At 46.6% G+C, this 18,547-nt stretch overlaps 1 protein-coding gene across 2 annotated transcripts; it reads left to right on the forward strand.

Annotated features, from left to right (window-relative positions):
* Positions 1-2,464: 2,464 nt before the first annotated feature.
* Positions 2,465-17,069, forward strand: LOC307221548 (sialic acid-binding Ig-like lectin 14). Of its 2 annotated transcripts, none has more exons than XM_079986175.1 (7): positions 2,465-2,486; positions 3,496-3,627; positions 9,112-9,525; positions 9,880-10,179; positions 11,808-12,125; positions 14,141-14,263; positions 16,635-17,069. In XM_079986175.1, the coding sequence occupies exons 2-7, from the start codon at positions 3,516-3,518 to the stop codon at positions 16,670-16,672; spliced, it is 1,305 nt and encodes a 434-aa protein (XP_079842301.1). In that variant the 5' UTR covers positions 2,465-2,486; positions 3,496-3,515; the 3' UTR covers positions 16,673-17,069. The 2 variants fall into 2 exon arrangements, with proteins under 2 accessions (XP_079842301.1, XP_079842300.1); XM_079986174.1 differs by having other exon boundaries at positions 2,467-2,639.
* The last annotated feature ends 1,478 nt before the right edge of the window (positions 17,070-18,547 follow it).

Below are 18,547 nucleotides of genomic sequence, written 5' to 3' on the forward strand. Positions count from 1 at the left end.
TGAGCGAGCAGCTCGGTTTGGGAGCAGTTCGTGGGCCAGTTAAACGACCCCTGTGGGCCGCTTGTGGCCCATGGGCCTTAGGTTGCCTACCCCTGTTCTAGCTGTTCCCCATCCAGTATTTCCCAGCTTCTGCCTTCTGAACTATGCCCCTCTGCAAACCACTGTTCCAAACCTACACTGTCCTCCTGTTCCTGGGAAGATTCAGGATCAGGGGGAGGGGGTGACTCCTATCACGCCTCCTCAGTGCAGCCCTCCTCAGCACGTCCTTGACATCAAGGATGACATTGAGATGGACAGAGAGGAAGCTGACAATTTGGGCCACTATATGGACTGGTAGTATGTAAGGAGAAAGAAAATCCTCAGGTGTGGCTGAGTTTGGTGGGAAATGCACAGTTAACCCTCACGGGACAGCCTCCACTCTGCTTTGTGGAATGCAGAACCGATTAGATTCATAACTGGAGGACTGCAGCCAAGGAAAGGAAGAGGAGAATACACTTAATTGGATTGCTTGGGGTGGAGGGGTATAGATAATGCCTAAAAACATAATGCACACAAGACACATACAGTCATACCTTGGGTTAAAGTACGGTAGCTTCAAGTTAAGTATTTCCGTGGCGACCCAGAAGTAACGGAGCGCATTACTTCTGGGTTTCGCCGCTCATGCATTCGCAGACGCTTAAAATGATGTCACGCACATGCACAGAAGCGGTGTTACGTTTACTTCAGGATGCAAATGGGGCTCTGGAACGGATCCTGTTCATATCCTGAGGTACCACTGTATTAAATCTACATCTCCCCCCTGACTCACCTCACTGCCTCTTATTGATCCTTAACTGGGTCTAACTGCCTTGGAAAATTCTTGAGCATCAGAAGGAATACTCCCATTCTAAAAAGGGCAGGGCACCATTTGTTTCCAAGATCTTGCATACTGGCCTTTGGGCATACAAATCTCCCCAAGTGACTCACAAAAGTGTGAAATGTTGCAGCATCAATTAAATGAATACGATACCAGGGGGAAAGGTCGCAACAGGAGAGCACCGAAAAAGCCAGAGGTACCCACATGCCAAACATTGCACAAATTCAAAAACTGATGTCTGACACGAGCCAGCCAGCAGTAAATCACACAGTGCAAGTTGGAGTTAACATTTTACTAGCAAAACCACAGACTGCACAGGCTTGGTAGAGTGTAAAGTCTAAGGAGCACAGCAACCCATCCCTAGTAGGTCTTGCCCCCACATGAAGTAGTTGCTGAGATTGAAGGTCCCTGCCTTCCCACCACTACACTAAGTGGTGGGAAGGTAGGGACCACTACTCCCCTCCTCTCCAGGGTTTCTCCCCACAAGCAATTGGAGGCTGCATCTGTGTGCTACTAATCTTTTAATTGCCCTTTTCATGACTCTTCTGGTTCTGGAAGACAATGGGGAGGGGAGGGGGGAGCTTGTCACAGCAGGAGGACAAGACACCCATGGCTTGTCACCAGCCTGAATCATCTCTGCCTCTTGACCTCTCTCCTCCCACCCTCCTGCTTCAGCTTCCACCTCTGATTCTGGACTTCTTTCTTCCACAGAGTCTCCCAGCTCACTAAACCCTGTTACTTCCTCAGCTTCCGACACCTCCTCTTCTCCCTCTGACCACTCATCATTGTCCCACCTCCACTCCCGGGGCTCTGAGCCTTCTTGTTGTTTCCTAGCCTGTTCCTCCCACCATTCTTTTGCATCCAACCAGTTCATGACAATGGGGGAACGCAGAGCACTTACAGTATATACTCTAATATAAGCTGACTTTTTCAGCATATTTTTTATGCTGAAAAAGCCTGCCTCGGCTTATACTCGAGTGAGGCAGGCAGCTGCGGAGGGATGAGCAGCAAGAAAGGAGCCCTTTCTTCCTGCTCGTCCCTCCGCCACTGCCCGCATCTCGCAAGGGCAGGCACAGGAGCCGCGGCTGGGAGAGGCGCTGTGCTGTGCCTCTCCCAACCGGGCTCCTATGCCTGCTCTTGCGAGTGGCAGATGAATGAGCGGCTGCTCCTTCCTCCTCCTCCTCCACCTCTGACGCTGTCGGTGGCGGGGGAGGAGCGAGCAGCCCAAAAGCAGCCCTTTCGGGCTTCTTGTTCTTCCTCCTCTGCTGCCGCCACCACCAGGTTTGTGGTGTGGTGAACCGGCTTAAACTCGAGTCAATAAGTTTTCCTAGTTTTTTGTCCTAAAATTAGGTACCTTGGCTTATATTCGGGTCGGCTTATACTCGAGTATATACGGTATATTTGAAAACTGAGAAAAAGAAATCTGAGATTCCTATATTGCAGGTGATTGGACTAGATGACTCTTGGGGTCCCTTCCAATTCTAAAAAAACAAAATAAAACGTTTGTATGAAATGAATAGATTCATCCAAATCTGTGGAATGTCCTTGCCTTTTGAAAATATGGGCATCTTTTGTGATGTAATATTCCAAGGCAGTTGGAATCTGCTTAGAATGAATAAGAGGCAGTGAGGTAGGAGAGAGAAGTGGAAAATTAGACTTCCCATTGTTTATAGATTTTTATAAAAATGAGTCAAGGTTCATTGTATTTTAGACTCCATCAGTGCCCTCTTCTCTTCCCCCCATCCAGCTGATTGCGGGGCTTCCAAACTGCTGCTATTTTGAGGTGAGATTGAATCACATTTCAAGCAATTTCAGGTTACATCTGGGTAGGGATGGGGCATTTGGAAATTTGGTTCTCATTTAAAGAAGAAGAAGAAGAAGAAGAAGAAGAGTTTGGATTTGATATCTCGCTTTATCACTACCCAAAGGACTCTCAAAGCGGCTAACATTCTCCTTTCCCTTCCTCCCCCACAACAAACACTCTGTGAGGTGAGTGGGGCTGAGAGACTTCAGAGAAGTGTGACTAGCCCAAGGTCACCCAGCAGCTGCCTGTGGAGGAGTGGGGAAGCGAACCCGGTTCACCAGATTATGAGTCTACCGCTCCTAACCACACTGGCTCTCTTAAAGATGAGTCTTCTCCATTCAATTTTCTGCAACACTATGCGAAACAAAACACAGCCATTCACACACTTCCCTGAATTTTGATGTACAGCTCCAGTCAAGTACCATCTACAAAAATGCACGTAAGGAGGTAAATTGTGTATTATAATGCATAGTTTAGTAAAAAAACAACATATTAAAAACCCCCTCATAAACGGATGTGGAATCAATAAGGTCTTAAGATTGGGAAAGCGAGAAATGGAGGAGCAAATTTTGACAGATTTACCTGCTAGTTAAATCAAATAAATTAAAATAGTCCTACCACTGGCATGATTTTTATCTAAGATCGCAAGCCTACACACAGCTCCTTGAGCGTAAGCCCCACTGAATTCAATGGGACTTACATCTGAGTAAACATGCCTGGGATTGGGCTGTAAGGATCGCTGATGAGACCTCCCCAAGCACAACCAGAAATCTTTCAGTGGCCTGTAGTCACAATTCTCCTTCTTGTCAAACCCTTCCCTCTTTCCCTCTGACAGATCTCCTTTGTAGCCAGAAGATGATGGAGGCAGAGAATAGCTGGCAGGTTGCCAATCCTTCCTCAAAGACAAAAGGTTTGGCGTCCTCTGTAGCAACAGTGGCAACCCTAATCCTTGCCTTACTTTGCAAAGGTAAGAGCCATGTACAGAAATGAAGAGGAAGAAAATCACTAATTCTTTTGTCTTTTTATGATTTGTCCAAGTCCTTATGCTCCCCCAGTCACCCATCATTATCTTATTTCCTGTCTGCTATTGTTGCCATTACCACCTCTCCCCTGTCCCTTCTGACATGAAATTGACATGATGAGGAAATGCTTTGATATATTTTTTTAACCAATGTTCCTGTCCACTGGATCGCTGGTGTCCACTTAGACTGGTAAGGATGAAGACAAGAGAGTCAACAGCAAACACAGCCAGAGCCAGATGAGGAGATTTCACCCCTCCCATACCCAAGAATCTCCTGATGATCTCCTGAGGTCTCTGCTGACTCTCCAGAGAGGAGGAGCAATGTACTGCTCTCTACTTAATTAGTCAAGTGAGTGAATCAGTCTGTGTGAGAGAGAGTCAGTCAGTCAGTCAGTATGTCGGAGAGAGAGTGAGTGCTAGAGATCGTGTTTAGAGATAAGGTTGCTGCTAAGAGCAGCTGCAGGCACTCAAAGTAGCATTGATTTATGCTCAGAATATTTAGCTCTGTATATAGTTTTGTATTATAGCTGTAGTTATAGAATAAAAGGAGGATACTCTACAGAGCTGCTCTCCGAGTGGTTTATACTCTGCAAGACTCTGCAAAACGCTGCTGCGCAATGACTGTATTATTGAGACAGTGAATCCGGTGCTCTCAGCTCCAAGCTGTGAGTCCACAGCACTGTGACCTGTTCCTGTGAGAAAGGTGGTCTCTGGCAGTGCTACCCAGCTCGCCTAGCCCAGTCGGGGTTGAGGTGCATGAGTCCAGTTGGTACACTGGCTCAAGGGCGATGCTGACATCGGTTATGGGCCCAGTCGTCTGACCAGTCGTTGTTCCAGTCATCCCAGTCGTCCCAGTCGCCAGAGGTTTCTGTTGCTGATCGCTGGACGGCGGAATGGAGGCTGCATGCTGGACTGATTTGTGATGCCTAGAAGCAGAGCTGTTTTGGAGCAGAGTGTTCAAGCTGCCGCTGTTGCTGTTGCTGCTGCTTGAGGTATGTTGCTGACTGCCAAAGAAAGAAGATAGCATCCCTGTTTGCCTGTTAATTGCGCTCTGAGTGGGGGAGAGAGTGGCTGAAGAAGTCCAAGGCTTTATCTGTGTTTGCACGAGGAAAGTGTCTTGCTCTAAGTAATAGCAGACATGGCCTGTGCACATTCTGGCCAGATGGCTCTGTCCTTTCCCCTCCTCACGCCTGAAAACTATGCAGTTTGGCAAGTTAAGATGAAAGCGCTTTTACAGAAGGAAAAGCTATTTCAAACGATAGAAGATGACCCTCCAGATAAGGATGATGATGACTGGGCTGAGTGGCATGCTGCAGATATGAAAGCCCGAGGGACAATTGTTTTGAATGTTTCAGACCACTTGCTGGTGAACTTAGAGGGTCAAGAGACTGCACAAGCTGTTTGGCATAAGTTGAGAGATATGCATCTGAGACAAAATGCTGGTTCCAGTGTGATTTTCTTCAAGAAGCTGTGCATGTTACAGTTGGAGAAAGGTGGTGATTTGCCTAGCCATCTATCTCAGTTAAAGCGTCTCAGACAGGACCTTGTTCAGCGAGACCTGGCTATTTCAGAGGCTGTGTTTGCAATGCTGATGATAAATAGCCTAGATGATTCTTACGATGGAGTAGCTGCCCAGATTTCTACAATGCCTTCTGACCGGCTAACAGAAGATTATGTGTCTAGCGTGCTCTTGAATGAGTGGGATCGCAGACAGGCTGTTAGAGAAAGCCAGGACTGTGCTGCTAAAAATGTGCTTGAAAATGTGCCTGAGTCTTCAACAGGGGAAAGTGAAAGTGAAACTGCTGCTGTTAAAGCACTAAAGTTGAAGCGGTGCTTTTCGTGTGGAGCACAAGGCCATTTGAGTTTTCAGTGCTGCAAGAAATCTTCAAAGAAGAAGGGAAACTTCAGAGGCAGAGGGGGAGGAGGACGAAATCCCCAAGCACCTGCTACTTCAAAGGCCTTGATCTCTCGCTGCTCTAATCAACGTGGGCGGAGTTTCTTCGTGATCAACTCTGGCTGTTCCAACCACGTAGCCAAAGATAAAGATCTCTTTGTTCAGCTTGAGAAGCAAGAGAAAGAAATTCATCAAGCAGATGGGACAGTTCTCACAAGTTTGGCTAATGGAACTGTGTTCTTAAAGAGCCTGAATGCAACTATTAAGAATGTCCTGTATGCGCCTGATATTCAGGACAATTTGTTGAGTGTTTCCCAGCTTGATCATCAGGGTTTTAAGGTGGTGTTTGCTAAATCTCGCTGTGAAATTCATCGAGATGGCAAGCTCATTCTATATGCAAAATGTGTAAATGGTCTGTACCAATTGCCTTTTGTTTCAGGTACAGGTACTGCAGAAGCAACTGAGAAAGAGTGTTGCAATTTGTCTGTTGATAAGAATGAGAAGTTGCATGACCAGTGTATTCATTATTACCACCGTGTTTATGGTCATTTGAATTTCCAGGCTGTGGCAAAAATGCCTGATATGGTTCAGGGTATGAAGTTGAAAGAATGTCCCTACCACATGAAATGTGTTTCTTGTGCTGAGAGTAAGGCAAGGCAAGCTCCCAAAGGTACAGAGTCTGGGAGAGAGGCCAAGAAACCATACAAAGTCATTCATGCAGACTTAGTGGGGCCTCTAGCGCTCTCTAGAGGCAATTCAAGGTTTTTCATGGTTCTGATAGACTCCTATTCTAAATATGCATGGGTCTATATGCTGCAGAAAAAGTCTGAAGCCTTTACCAAGTTTCGTCAGTTTTGTAAATGGCTCAGGAATGTACATAATGAGAATGTACGTTGTATTTTCACTGACAGGGGTGGAGAGTTTTGTTCAGAAGAGTTTGAGGCTTTTCTTTCTGAACAGGGCATTGAGCATAGGACGGCCACGCCCAGATCGCCCTGGCAGAATGGTTTATGTAAGAGAATAAACCAGACCCTACAGCAAGGAATCAGAACACTGTTACATGATTTGGGGCTGCCCAATCCTTTTTGGGCCGAAGCTCTTTCGTTTTTCTGTTACGTGTATAACAGGAGGTACCAGTCTAGTGTAAATTGCACCCCATATGAGATGCTTCACGGAAGGAAGCCATGTGTGAAGCACTTTAAAATTTTTGGGTCGGAGGTTTGGGTGCACACCTCGCAGGGTGACAAACTGAGTAAGCGTGGAGAACATGGTGTTTTCCTAGGATATGAGAAAGGGTCTTATCGTGTCCTGATCACAGACACGAAAACCATAAGGCTGACCAGGAGTATTGACGACAACCCACAATGGGACAGAGTTGGCGTTTTTCAGTGCCATCCCATTTGTGATGATGGTGCAAAAGGGGCAAAGAAAGTTAAGAGGGAGGCAAGTTCTGATGTGATTGATAATTCTAATGCCAATGTAGTTCCAGATGATGGCACAGATTATCAGAGCCCAAAAGCCTCAGGTGAGTCTGACGCTGATTCAGACTTAGCAGCTTCATATACTTTAGCTCCCCATTCTCCCAAAGAGGAGGAAGCACCAGAACAAGAGGATCAAAGAGTTTTGCGCAGATCCGAGAGAACAACCAAGGGTGTACCACCGAAAAGGTTTTCTGAAGAGTTCGCTAAGGCTGCGGTCACATGCAACTCTGGTGGGGTTTTTAAACCTAGCATGAAGTGTGCTGAGAGTAGTAGCACAAAACGCTTCATTTATTTCCTTACCTGACATTTGAAGGATCAGGATTGAAGGAGCAAGCATGTGTTTAAAGTGGTTTGTTCAAATCTGCCTAATTAGAAATGTCAATTTGTATCTGAGAGAAAGAAATGTGTGTGAAGATTTTTCCAGAAGCTGCTTATTCATTTGTGTATTCACAATGTGTATTTTGTGTGAGCTACAGGTTGAGATTTATGTTTTAACTCTTTCCTAATAGACACAGAGTGGTTGCAGTGACTGTTTAATGATGTGATAAAGTGTCTTAGATAAGGGGGGAAAGAGATACCTGCAAATTTGTTACCAAGGTTGTAAGGAGAGAACAACTTTTGGAGTGTGTGTGCAAATTGCAGTTATGTTAAAGATTCTTGAAATGGTCGGATGAAATGGGGGAGGATGAGGAGATTTCACCCCTCCCATACCCAAGAATCTCCTGATGATCTCCTGAGGTCTCTGCTGACTCTCCAGAGAGGAGGAGCAATGTACTGCTCTCTACTTAATTAGTCAAGTGAGTGAATCAGTCTGTGTGTGAGAGAGTCAGTCAGTCAGTGTGTCGGAGAGAGAGTGAGTGCTAGAGATCGTGTTTAGAGATAAGGTTGCTGCTAAGAGCAGCTGCAGGCACTCAAAGTAGCATTGATTTATGCTCAGAATATTTAGCTCTGTATATAGTTTTGTATTATAGCTGTAGTTATAGAATAAAAGGAGGATACTCTACAGAGCTGCTCTCCGAGTGGTTTATACTCTGCAAGACTCTGCAAAACGCTGCTGCGCAACGACTGTATTATTGAGACAGTGAATCCGGTGCTCTCAGCTCCAAGCTGTGAGTCCACAGCACTGTGACCTGTTCCTGTGAGAAAGGTGGTCTCTGGCAGTGCTACCCAGCTCGCCTAGCCCAGTCGGGGTTGAGGTGCATGAGTCCAGTTGGTACACTGGCTCAAGGGCGTTGACTGGCAGAGTCAACTGATTCTAGATTTGTCTTCATCCTTGCTGAAGCCTACAAGTGGCTCCACAGAGTTGGAGGAGGAGGTTCTGGGGAAGAAGGTAGGCAAGTAGGCGCTCAATGAAGTGAGATTGAGGATGGTGGGGTTGTGCAGTGGTTTGGAGCAGATAGCTGGGGCAAGGGATTCAGAGGCAGGGAGGGTAAAGGTAAAGGTAAAAGGACCCCTGACCATTAGGTCCAGTCGTGACCAACTCTGGGGTTGCGGTGCTCATCTCGCTTTTTTGGCCGAGGGAGCCAGCGTACAGCTTCCTGGTCATGTGGCCAGCATGACTAAGCCACTTCTGGTGAGCCAGAGCAGTGCACGGAAACACCGTTTACCTTCCCACCAAAGCGGTACCTACTTATCTACTTGCACTTTGACGTGCTTTCGAACTGCTAGGTTGGCAGGAGCAGGGACCGAGCAATGGGAGCTCACCCCGTCGCGGGGATTCGAACCGCCAACCTTCTGATCCTCTTAAAGCCTCGTAAATGGCAAGAAGCAGAAATCAAGTGTGCTAAGAGAAGTCATTTAGCATCCTGGACAGTTCCAAGGACAGTGATTAATAATCAGGGATAGCCAGTATAGTACTCTGAGGATTATTTTTGCAGATTTTATTCAAGTTTTATGCAAGTGTCTTTCTTTGCCCTTTCTCAGGGGCAGGCAAAACATTGGCTCTTTCGGGGAGGCAATGCTCAGGTGGCTACCCTAGAGGAGGAGAACACTGAGCTTGTTTTAACTGAACATTTCTAGATAACACTTAAATCTTTTTTGTTCCCTCTCTGGCAGGCGTGCTGGCCCAGCACTTCGACTTTTCCATCAAAGTGGCCGAAACTATCACTGGACAGAAAGGTTCCTGTGTCTATGTTGCCTGCAAGTTTAGTACACCTAGATGGTTCATGGAAAAGTCTGGGCCATTATATGCCTTTTGGCTTAAGGATGCAGATAAATCCCACAGCTGGATCTGGCCCGGATATTGGATCCCCGGTAAAATTGTCTGCACCAATAATGAAAATCAAAATCTTACCGCGACCCATTTCAAGCTAACAGGAGATCCTAAGACTGGTGACTGCTCCTTCAGAATCAAGAATATGGGGCCAGAAGATGTGGGCTGGTACTACTTGCGAATTGAGAAAGGAGAAGGATTCAGCTTTCTTTCTTTCGGTAAACGAATTCATACTCAACCTCAGATATTCTTGACAGGTAGGTGGCTCTCCTAGGAGCATTAAACATGGGATTTAGAAGCAAGAGACTCTGAAGCACTTCAGGGTGATTTGAATGTTTCAAAATTGTGCCGACACTGCATTAGGACCTGTGGACAGTCAGTTTCCAGGATATCATGCAGTTCTTAAGTGTTTGTGTGTGTGTGTGTGTGTGTGTGTGTGTGTGTAGGGGAAGAGGCCCATGAGAATGAAAGGATGACAACCTTGGTGGGAGTTAAGAGTGGCAAAATGTCTGTGACTGAGAAATCCCACCCTTAATCCAGGGCTCGTGCATCCTACTCAATGCCCTGTGAATTTTCTTCTCTCTCCTTCCCGGTGAATGTCACTTCTTTAGATCTGATGAAGCCAACGACTGTGAAGCCATCAGAGGCAGTCTGGCGTAAACCAGCCACTTTCAGATGTTTCGTGCCAGGAATGTGCCCAGAGAATATACCCCAAATCAACTGGAATGCCAATATAAAGCATCACGTCAAACATTTCTGGCAAACAACAGTGGGCGACTGGAGTAAGACATACGGAGCTGACATCACCTTTACGCCCTCCTTAGATGATGAGGGCAAAGTCCTCACCTGCAGCGTCAGATACAATAACTTGAAGAAAACAGTCTATCAATCCACCCGCGTTGCCTTTGGCTGTGAGTAGCTCTCTCTTTTCTTTCCACTGCATTCAAATCCACAAACCCTCAGCATCTCCCCGAAGATCAGATCCCCACAACCTGTTTTGCCCTTGGGTTCCCCAGTTCCCTTTTTGGTGCCCTCAGTGCCCCCACTTTCTGACAAGCGGGGTCTGTGTCACAATGTTGCCATGCACCTCATCCCCTAAGAGCACAGGTTTACCTTCCCTCAATCTGGTGCGCTACAGAGGTTGTTGGACTCCAACTCCCAACAGCCCCCAAAGCTCAATAACCCTGGGTCACCCGCCCCCAAGAAAGCTCAACAACTCAGGGCAATTTCCCCCCATTTTCTCAATTTTGCATCCTCCAAAATAGGGGGCATCTTATACACAGGGACGTGTTATACATGAAAACAACAACAACGGTATTATGTTTTGAAGACTTACTGGCCTGTACATGGCAGGATCATTTCTACATTCCATTTATTTATTTATTATTTATCTATTTATTGAAAAAAAAAATTAATAGCAAAATTCTTTGTATAGTCATTTCTCTGAATCTTGTGGCTCCCCCTTCCCCATCCCTTTCATTGGTCCTAATAACAGTTTTTTTAAAACAACAACAACAACAACAACAACCATCTACATATCATTATATTCTCCATGATTTTCATTTCTCTAAATTATACATAAACCTCATTGCTTTACAAGTGATTCTTGAAGTCCAGCTAATGTCTGGATTTGCTTACAATGGTCTCTTAGGTAAATTATAAAATTTCCCCACTCTTTTTTAAAGTCCTTATCTTCTTGATTCCTCAGTCTCCCAGTCAGTTTTGTCATTTCGGCAAAGTCCAGCAGTTTGGCTTGCCATTCTTCCTTAGTCGAGATTGTTGCTTCTTTCCATCTCTGAGTTAATAACATTCGTGCAGCTGTTGTCGTATACATAAAAAGTCTTTTCTCATCTTTTGGAATCTCAGTACCTATAATTCCTAAAAACAAAGGCTACAGGTTTTTTTGTTTTGACAAAAGTTATTTTAAACATTTTTTTCAGTTCATTATATATCATTTCCCAAAATGATTTTGTTATCTTACATAACCACTGCATATGATAAAAGGTACCCTCTATGTTCCTTTTATATGATGGCACCACACTTGCCCTCCACCACCCAACTGGCCAGTGTTCTGGCTCTACATCTGTGAGCAGAGCTGTCTGAACTAGAATCCCCATCAATCTTTACTCCAAGCCAGTGGCAAGAGCCTACACCCCATGCCTGAAGATATGGACTACAGCTCCCATTTCTCCTAATGCTTGGCCAGGTCATTTTGGGATGCAGCTACCCCATTCCAGGTGTGCAGTGGCGTAGCGTGGGGGGTGCAGGGCGGGCCGTCTGCACCGGGCGCAACATCTGGGGGTTAGGGTTTGGGGGTGCAAATCCATGGGTTAGGGGGTGCAAATTACTTGCCTTGCCCTGGGTGCTGACAACCCACGCTACGCCACTGCAGGTGTGACCTCTGCATAAGACAGAGTTTACTGCTGTGGCTCACCTTCTGCATCCCAGAAGCCTCTCATGCTCTGTCGTAGCTATGCCAGGTAAGTTAATAGCCTAGGATTGGGTTCATTCACCCTGGCTTTCCAAAATCTTTTCCCAGATCCCCCTGAGGCCACCACCACCATGGGGAGCACAACGTGCCAGTACGAGAAGAAAGAACACTTATGCTTCTGTTCTATCCACTCCTGGCCTCCATCCAAGATTCAATGGCATGTGGACGGGAAGCTTGTAAATGAGACTGTGAGATCAGAGGCCATGAAACTCTTCTCCTGGGTTGACGGCAATACAATTACCAGCACCCTGAGCTGGCCAGGAGACTTAGATAGCCAGAAAAAGTCTTTAGTCACCTGCACCGGAGCAAATAAATATGGGGCGGTCACAATCAATGTCTCCTCTGAGCTCAACGTGACAAGTACCAGTAAGCATGCCTTCCCACTTCATCTTTAAGTCTCATGCATAGTCTGCTAACATTTACACATCTCCAGGAGAAAGCCCAAGGATTGCATATCATTTTTAATTGTGTTTATCTGAATGCAAATTTTTATATGCCAGCTTTCAGGATACAAATGCTTCCAAAGTTAACCCCACCCACAAAAGGAAACAATATCAATATATTTTTAAAGTTTTTGAGATCTCTGAGGCAGGGCAGTTGATGGCACAAACGTTGTGTGTGAAGAGGGGATGGTTCTGCTGGAGCAAGCTCTGAGATGGTCTTTGCCTATGTCCCATTGTGGCGATCACACAGGGTCCCTGGACGTTTCACCTTTTATTGATCCCTGTGCCACCACTTTATTTCTCGCTGCCTCCACCCAGACCCTACCTGGTACTTTTGTTTATTTATTGCATGTGGTTTCATAAACAGTATCGGTCAATTACATTCATGGGGTGCCTATCCAGACCTATAACTTCCGCTACCTGCTCTCACTCACTAAACCACCTCTCAGATATTTACTTGTCTTCCTAGCCCCTAACTATTCCTGACTCAGCCTATTTCGCTACACTAAATCAACCTACCCACAACTCTATCCCAATTCACTCCCACTCCAACCAACCACCCAACTCCCAACGTACTCCTCCCTTTGCCCCTCCAAGAGCTGGTTTTATAGTCCCTCTGACTCCACCCCCCTGGGTCCTGATTGGGTAACCTGTTTAACTATTTCACCTCCAGCACTCTCATATGTTAACGTCATACCCATCCTCTCCTGGGATTCTTCTGACAGGATCCTGTGGAGGGGAAGGGAAAGAGCAGCTGGAGCAGGACCCACATTTATTCCATAGAGTTGGAAGGGACCCTGAGGATTATCTAGTCCAACTCCCCGCAATGCAGGAATATGCAGTTGTCTCTTATGGGGATCGAACCTGCAACCTTGGTGTGGTCAGCACCATGCTCTAACCTGAGCTATCTTCACCTTTCTCCTGGGATCCTTCCCACAGGGCAGTTGATGGTGGATGGCTCTGTTTGGGAGGAAGTGTCCAGCAGCAGCAGGTATTGAGATGGTCTCTTGCCTGCCCCTTTCTCCTGGCAACCTTTCCAGAAGACCGTTGGTCATGGGCAAGGAAAATCTATGGAGCTGGCTCTGAGGGAGTCTAAATCTGTCCCTCTCTCCCCTAGGCATGCCTTTAGACTATTCAGCCCATGCAAGAGACACTTTACACAAAAATAAATAAATAAATCACTCTTAAAGGATGCCGCCCTCTTCACAATCCTGATATTGCCTTATGGCAAACCTTCTGAAGGCACTTGCTAAAAGTGGGGAAAGCCAAAAAGGGAAATTGGGTGGTGGGGCCAAAGTAAACCAGGAGTCAGGGCTACAATTTCCCTTTTGCTTCCAGTGATCACCTTGACATAATGATGCCTTCAGTTAATCAACCATGCAATCGTTGTGGACTGACACACTCCCTCTGGCACTCTTTACATGAGTGAAGTTGCTTGCTGAGATGTGCCGATTCCCTTAAGAGTTGCCTTTCAAGAGCAACAGAAGCGCTGGATGAGACAGGCAGTGCTGAAGCTGGTTGCAAAGTTTCAGGTTGACACAGGAAGCGATGAAGGGAGATCACATTGGGTGCTTCAGGTTCTGCACTGAGATCCCTATGCCAATGATGCGTATAGTCAGAGGCAAAAGTGGCTGAGGCAACCACTGCAATTTTCTTTGTACACACACACACACACACACACACACACACACTCTCTAGCAAACACATTTCTCCAGGGCCATATTTTGACAGTTCAGCCAGGCAAAAGCAGAGCAGGCCTGGTGAGAGTTCTGATCTGGTGAGCATCCAAAATGCTCGGAAATCTTTTATTTCGGAGGGATTTTATTCTGGTTTTTGTATGGGTGGTATTTTGCAATTCCTTGTTTACGCAACTGCCCAGAAAACTCGGCCAGGTGTCTGATATAGAAATGTAATAAAATGTCGCCATCATTATCCAAGGTGCAGTGACCAAATCACCACAGGATGACAATATGGAGCTGAGCAGTGGGATGATTTCTGGGATCGTTTTCGGGGTCATTACTGCACTTGCCATTTCAGGGGGCATCCTTTACTCCTTCTTAGGTGAGTAATATATTCTGGAACCAGAGATTCTGGGGTTGTGTTCTTTCCCCAGAGATCAGATAGAGGTGGTTTTTAACCATTACTATATCATCATCATCACTGATAACATTTGATAGTCTATACTCAAAAGTGATCAAGATGAAATGTAAACAGCAAAAACGACAATTACAAACCAGAAAACTGAAAAGAGTGTGCCATAGAAAATACCTAAAATGCTTCTCCAGTAATGTAATAAGATGCACAAGTTCTACCTACCCCACTAAAATATTAGCTCCACCACATGACTCACTCTAGCTGGGATTGTTTTTGTTTCTAACATTGTTGAGGCCCACCGTGGGAGCAGCGGCGGAGCAAGCTGATAGAGCACCTGGGGCGGCACGCCCTGCCCCGAGTTGAGGCAGGATGCTCTGTCGGGCCTCCAAGGAGTCTGCCTGCCTCCTCCCACTCAGCCGCCCTACAGCTGGGATGGGGGAGGCAGCGGGCGGACCGTTTGGGGCAGTATGGAGCCTGCGGTACCCAAGCCACCACGTCACTCCCAGGAGAGACGCATGGCTCAGGCATGCTGCAGGCCTGTGGGGAGTGCCGCCTGGCATTTTGTCACCCCCCAGTGGTGACACATGGGGAGGACCACCCCCACTGCACCCCCTTCCTCCGCCCCTGCCTGGGAGCTTATGGTGAAGGGTGCATGTAGTTTAAATCTATTATAGTTATTGTCATTGCTAATAACCACACAGTTCACTATAACTCCCAGAATGAATAAAAAAGGTACAGTGGTACCTTGGGTTAAGAACTCAATTCGTTCTGGAGGTCCGTTCTTAACCTGAAACTGTTCTTAACCTGAGACGCTACTTTAGCTAATGGGGCCTCCCACTGCTGCTGCGCGATTCTGTTCTCATCCTGAAGCAAAGGTCTTAACTTGAGGTACGATTTCTGGGTTAGCGGAGTCTGTAACCTGAAGCGTCTGTAACCTGAAGCGTCTGTAACCCGAGGTACCACTGTATTAACGTGGAACCTTAACATGGATGGTGGTGGTGCCAAGCATGTTTCTCTGGGGAGAGCATTCCACAGGTGACAGAGGGGCACCACTGAAAAAGGCAGCTTCTTGGGTAAGGAAGATGGATGAAACCAGTAAGGTCTCCCCATATGGGGAGAGGTGGTCATTGAGGTAATGGTTAGAGTGTTGGATTACTACCCGGGAGAGCAGGGTTAGAATTCCCACTCAGCCATGAAGCTGATTGACCTCAGACCAGGCACCATCTCTTAGCCAAACCTACCTCGCTGGATTTTTGTGGAGATGAAATGGGGGTGGGGGGTGAGGAGGAAAACCATGTACACCACCTTGAGATTCTTGGAAGATAAAGGTGGTATATAAATGTAATAATAAATACTTTTATTATTATTTTTTATACCTTGCTCATCTGCCTGGGTTTCTCCAGCCACTCTGGGCGGCTCCCAACAGAATATATTAAAAACACAATAAAATATCAAACATTAAAAACTTCCCTAAACAGGGCTGCCTTCAGATGTTTTCTAAAAGTCAGGTAGTTGTCTATTTCTTTGACATCTGATAGGAGGGCATTCCACAGGGCGGGCGCCACCACCGAGAAGGCCCTCTGCCTGGTTCCCTGTAACTTCACTTCTCACAATGAGGGACCCTCCAGAAGGCCCTCGGAGCTGGACCTCAGGGTCTGGGCTGAAAGATGGGGGTGGATACTCTCCTTCAGGTATACTGGGCTGAGGCTGTTTAGGGCTTTAAAGGTCAGCACCAACACTTTGAGTTGTGTTCGGAAATGTACTGGGAGCCAATGTAGGTCTTTCAGGACTGGTGTTATATGGTCTTGGCGGCCACTCCCAGTCACCAGTCTAGCTGCCGCATTCTGGATTAGTTGTAGTGGTCACCTTCAAAGGTAGCCCCACTTAGAGCTCATTGCAGTAGTCCAAGCAGTAGTCCAAATAAATAAAAATATTGCAGACCTGAGCTACGTAAGGCTTTATAGGTCAAAACCAGCACTGTGAGCATGGAAACTAAGTGGTAGCCAGTGTAACAACAACAACAACAACAACAACAACAACAACAACAACTTTTATACCGCCCTATACCCGCAGGTCTCAGTGTGGTTCAAATTATAAAAGCACAATATAAAAGCACAAAATACATAATAAAAACAAGAATAACCCAATCGAGACACATAGATACATGACTCTTAAGAGGCGCGCAATAACTAAAAACACAGGGTCTCTTTAAAACTGCTCCTGGTGCCCCATAGCTCCTAAAATAGAACAGGAGACAAAAAAGAATGAAGGAGCTGAGACTAAGATTGGGCCTGAGCATTTGGAATGGTTCTAATTCTTATTATTCTCCTTCTTCCAGCGTTCCGTCGGCGAGTAACCAACGTACCAGTGATTTGACTTCAGTTTTTACAGTGCATGTTGATATTTTCCATTCAATACAAGTGAGGGTCATATAAGATGAATCTCGCATGACATGCTGTATATTATTTCATGTTTGCACCCCCCCCCAACGATGCACAGTTTAGATTATATGATGGAGCTGATAGAGGGTAGAGTACCTTCCACTGTAGATGTAAATTAAAAGCAAAATCCATTTTTGGCTGCTGGAACCAAAGGACTGAAGGGAGAGGAAACCAAGAATGGATTGTTTACCAGCAGAGGGTGTCTCAGAGGAAACCTGCACCTGGCTTCTTAAATGGGTAGAGAGGCAGGACACAGCAGTTTTTCAGTTTTACTGTCAGGAGGGAATGCCACTCCACATATATACAGAGGTATTTTCCCTCACAACTTAAAATGGCTCTCAGTCTCAGTTCTGTAAGTCCTGTTTCTTTATTTAAAGGTGAGTAGGGAAAGTTGAAAAGCACAGTCCTGCTAAAAAGCTCAGTCTGTGTTTTAATTAATATGTTTTTGTATTGTTTAAATTCTATCATAATTTAATCACTTTTAAACTATTGCTCTTTTCTTTGTTTTCTTTATCAGTGTCGTTTTAATCTGTGTAAGCCACCTTGAGTCCCAATCTTGGAAAAAGGGAGGATATAAATAGAATAATAGAATCATAGAGTTGTAGAGTTGGAAGGGACTCCAAGGGTCATCCAGTCAAACCCCCGGCAGTGCATAAATCTCATAAAATACCTTCCAATTCCACAATGCTTTGATTCTATGAGCCATGACAGATGACCATTCAATCTCTGCTTAAAAACCTCCAAGGAAGGAGAATCCACAACCTCCTGAGGCAGCGGCGTAGCGTGGGTTGTCAGCACCTGGGGCAAGGCAAGTAATTTGCGCCCCCTAACCCAGGGCAAGGCAAGTAATTTGCACCCCCTAACCCGGGGCAAGGCAAGTAATTTGTGCCCCTAACCCCTAACCTGCTGCCGCTGCCAGCTTCTTCTTGCTGCTGCCTGGGCTGGGGTATTTACGGTAAGGTAGCCACGGCGGCGGCGGTGGGTCCGTGTCAGGTGATCTGAGGCGAGTTGCCGCTGGCGCTGCCGCCCAAACGACGCCGCTTGCCCGGAGGAGGAGGAGGGCAGAGAGGCGAGGAAAATGCAACATGGCCCAGCAGCTGTGAGGAGGGGCTGCCTGGCGCGCCCTCCACGGCCCTGACGCGCGAGGACCGCGGCGAGCGCTGAGAGCCGCTGCCTGCCGGACGCCTTCAGCCCGGACGCGCGCACAGCTCGTCGGTTCTGCGAGACATGGGGCTCTGCTACAGCCTGCGCCTGAGGCTCTTCAGCGACTCCGGAGGCGGCAAGCGCCCCCCCCCAGATCTTGCGCCCGGTGTGGCCGGCCCCCCCTGCACCCCCCATGCTACGCCACTGTCCTGAGGGAGTCTGCTCCACTCTCGAAAAGCTTTTACTGTCAGACAGTTCTTCCTGATGTTTAGTCAGAATTGCCTTTCTTGTAACTTGAAGTGAATGGTTTGTGGCCTACCTTCAGGAACAGGAAAAAAATAAGCTTGCTCCATCCTCCTTGTGTCACCCCATTAGATATTTGAAAATGGCTATCATATCTTCTTCTTTTCAGGCCAAACACACCCAGCTCCTTCAACTGTTCTTCATAAGGTTTGGTTTCCAGACCCTTTGACCATCTTGGTTGCCCTCCTCTGCACACATTCCAACTTGTCAATACCCTTCTTAAATTGTGGTGCTCAGAACTTGACACAGGACTCTAGGTGTGGTCTGACCAAAGCAGAATAAAGCTGGAGCTTGCAGGATATAAAGGATATATTATTAAATGCCGCCACTAGGCTAGGGGCAGCAACGATTGTCGAAGTAGAGG

The sequence above is a fragment of the Podarcis cretensis genome (genome assembly GCF_951804945.1).
Source record: "Podarcis cretensis genome assembly, chromosome: 8".
Lineage (NCBI taxonomy): Eukaryota > Metazoa > Chordata > Lepidosauria > Squamata > Lacertidae > Podarcis > Podarcis cretensis.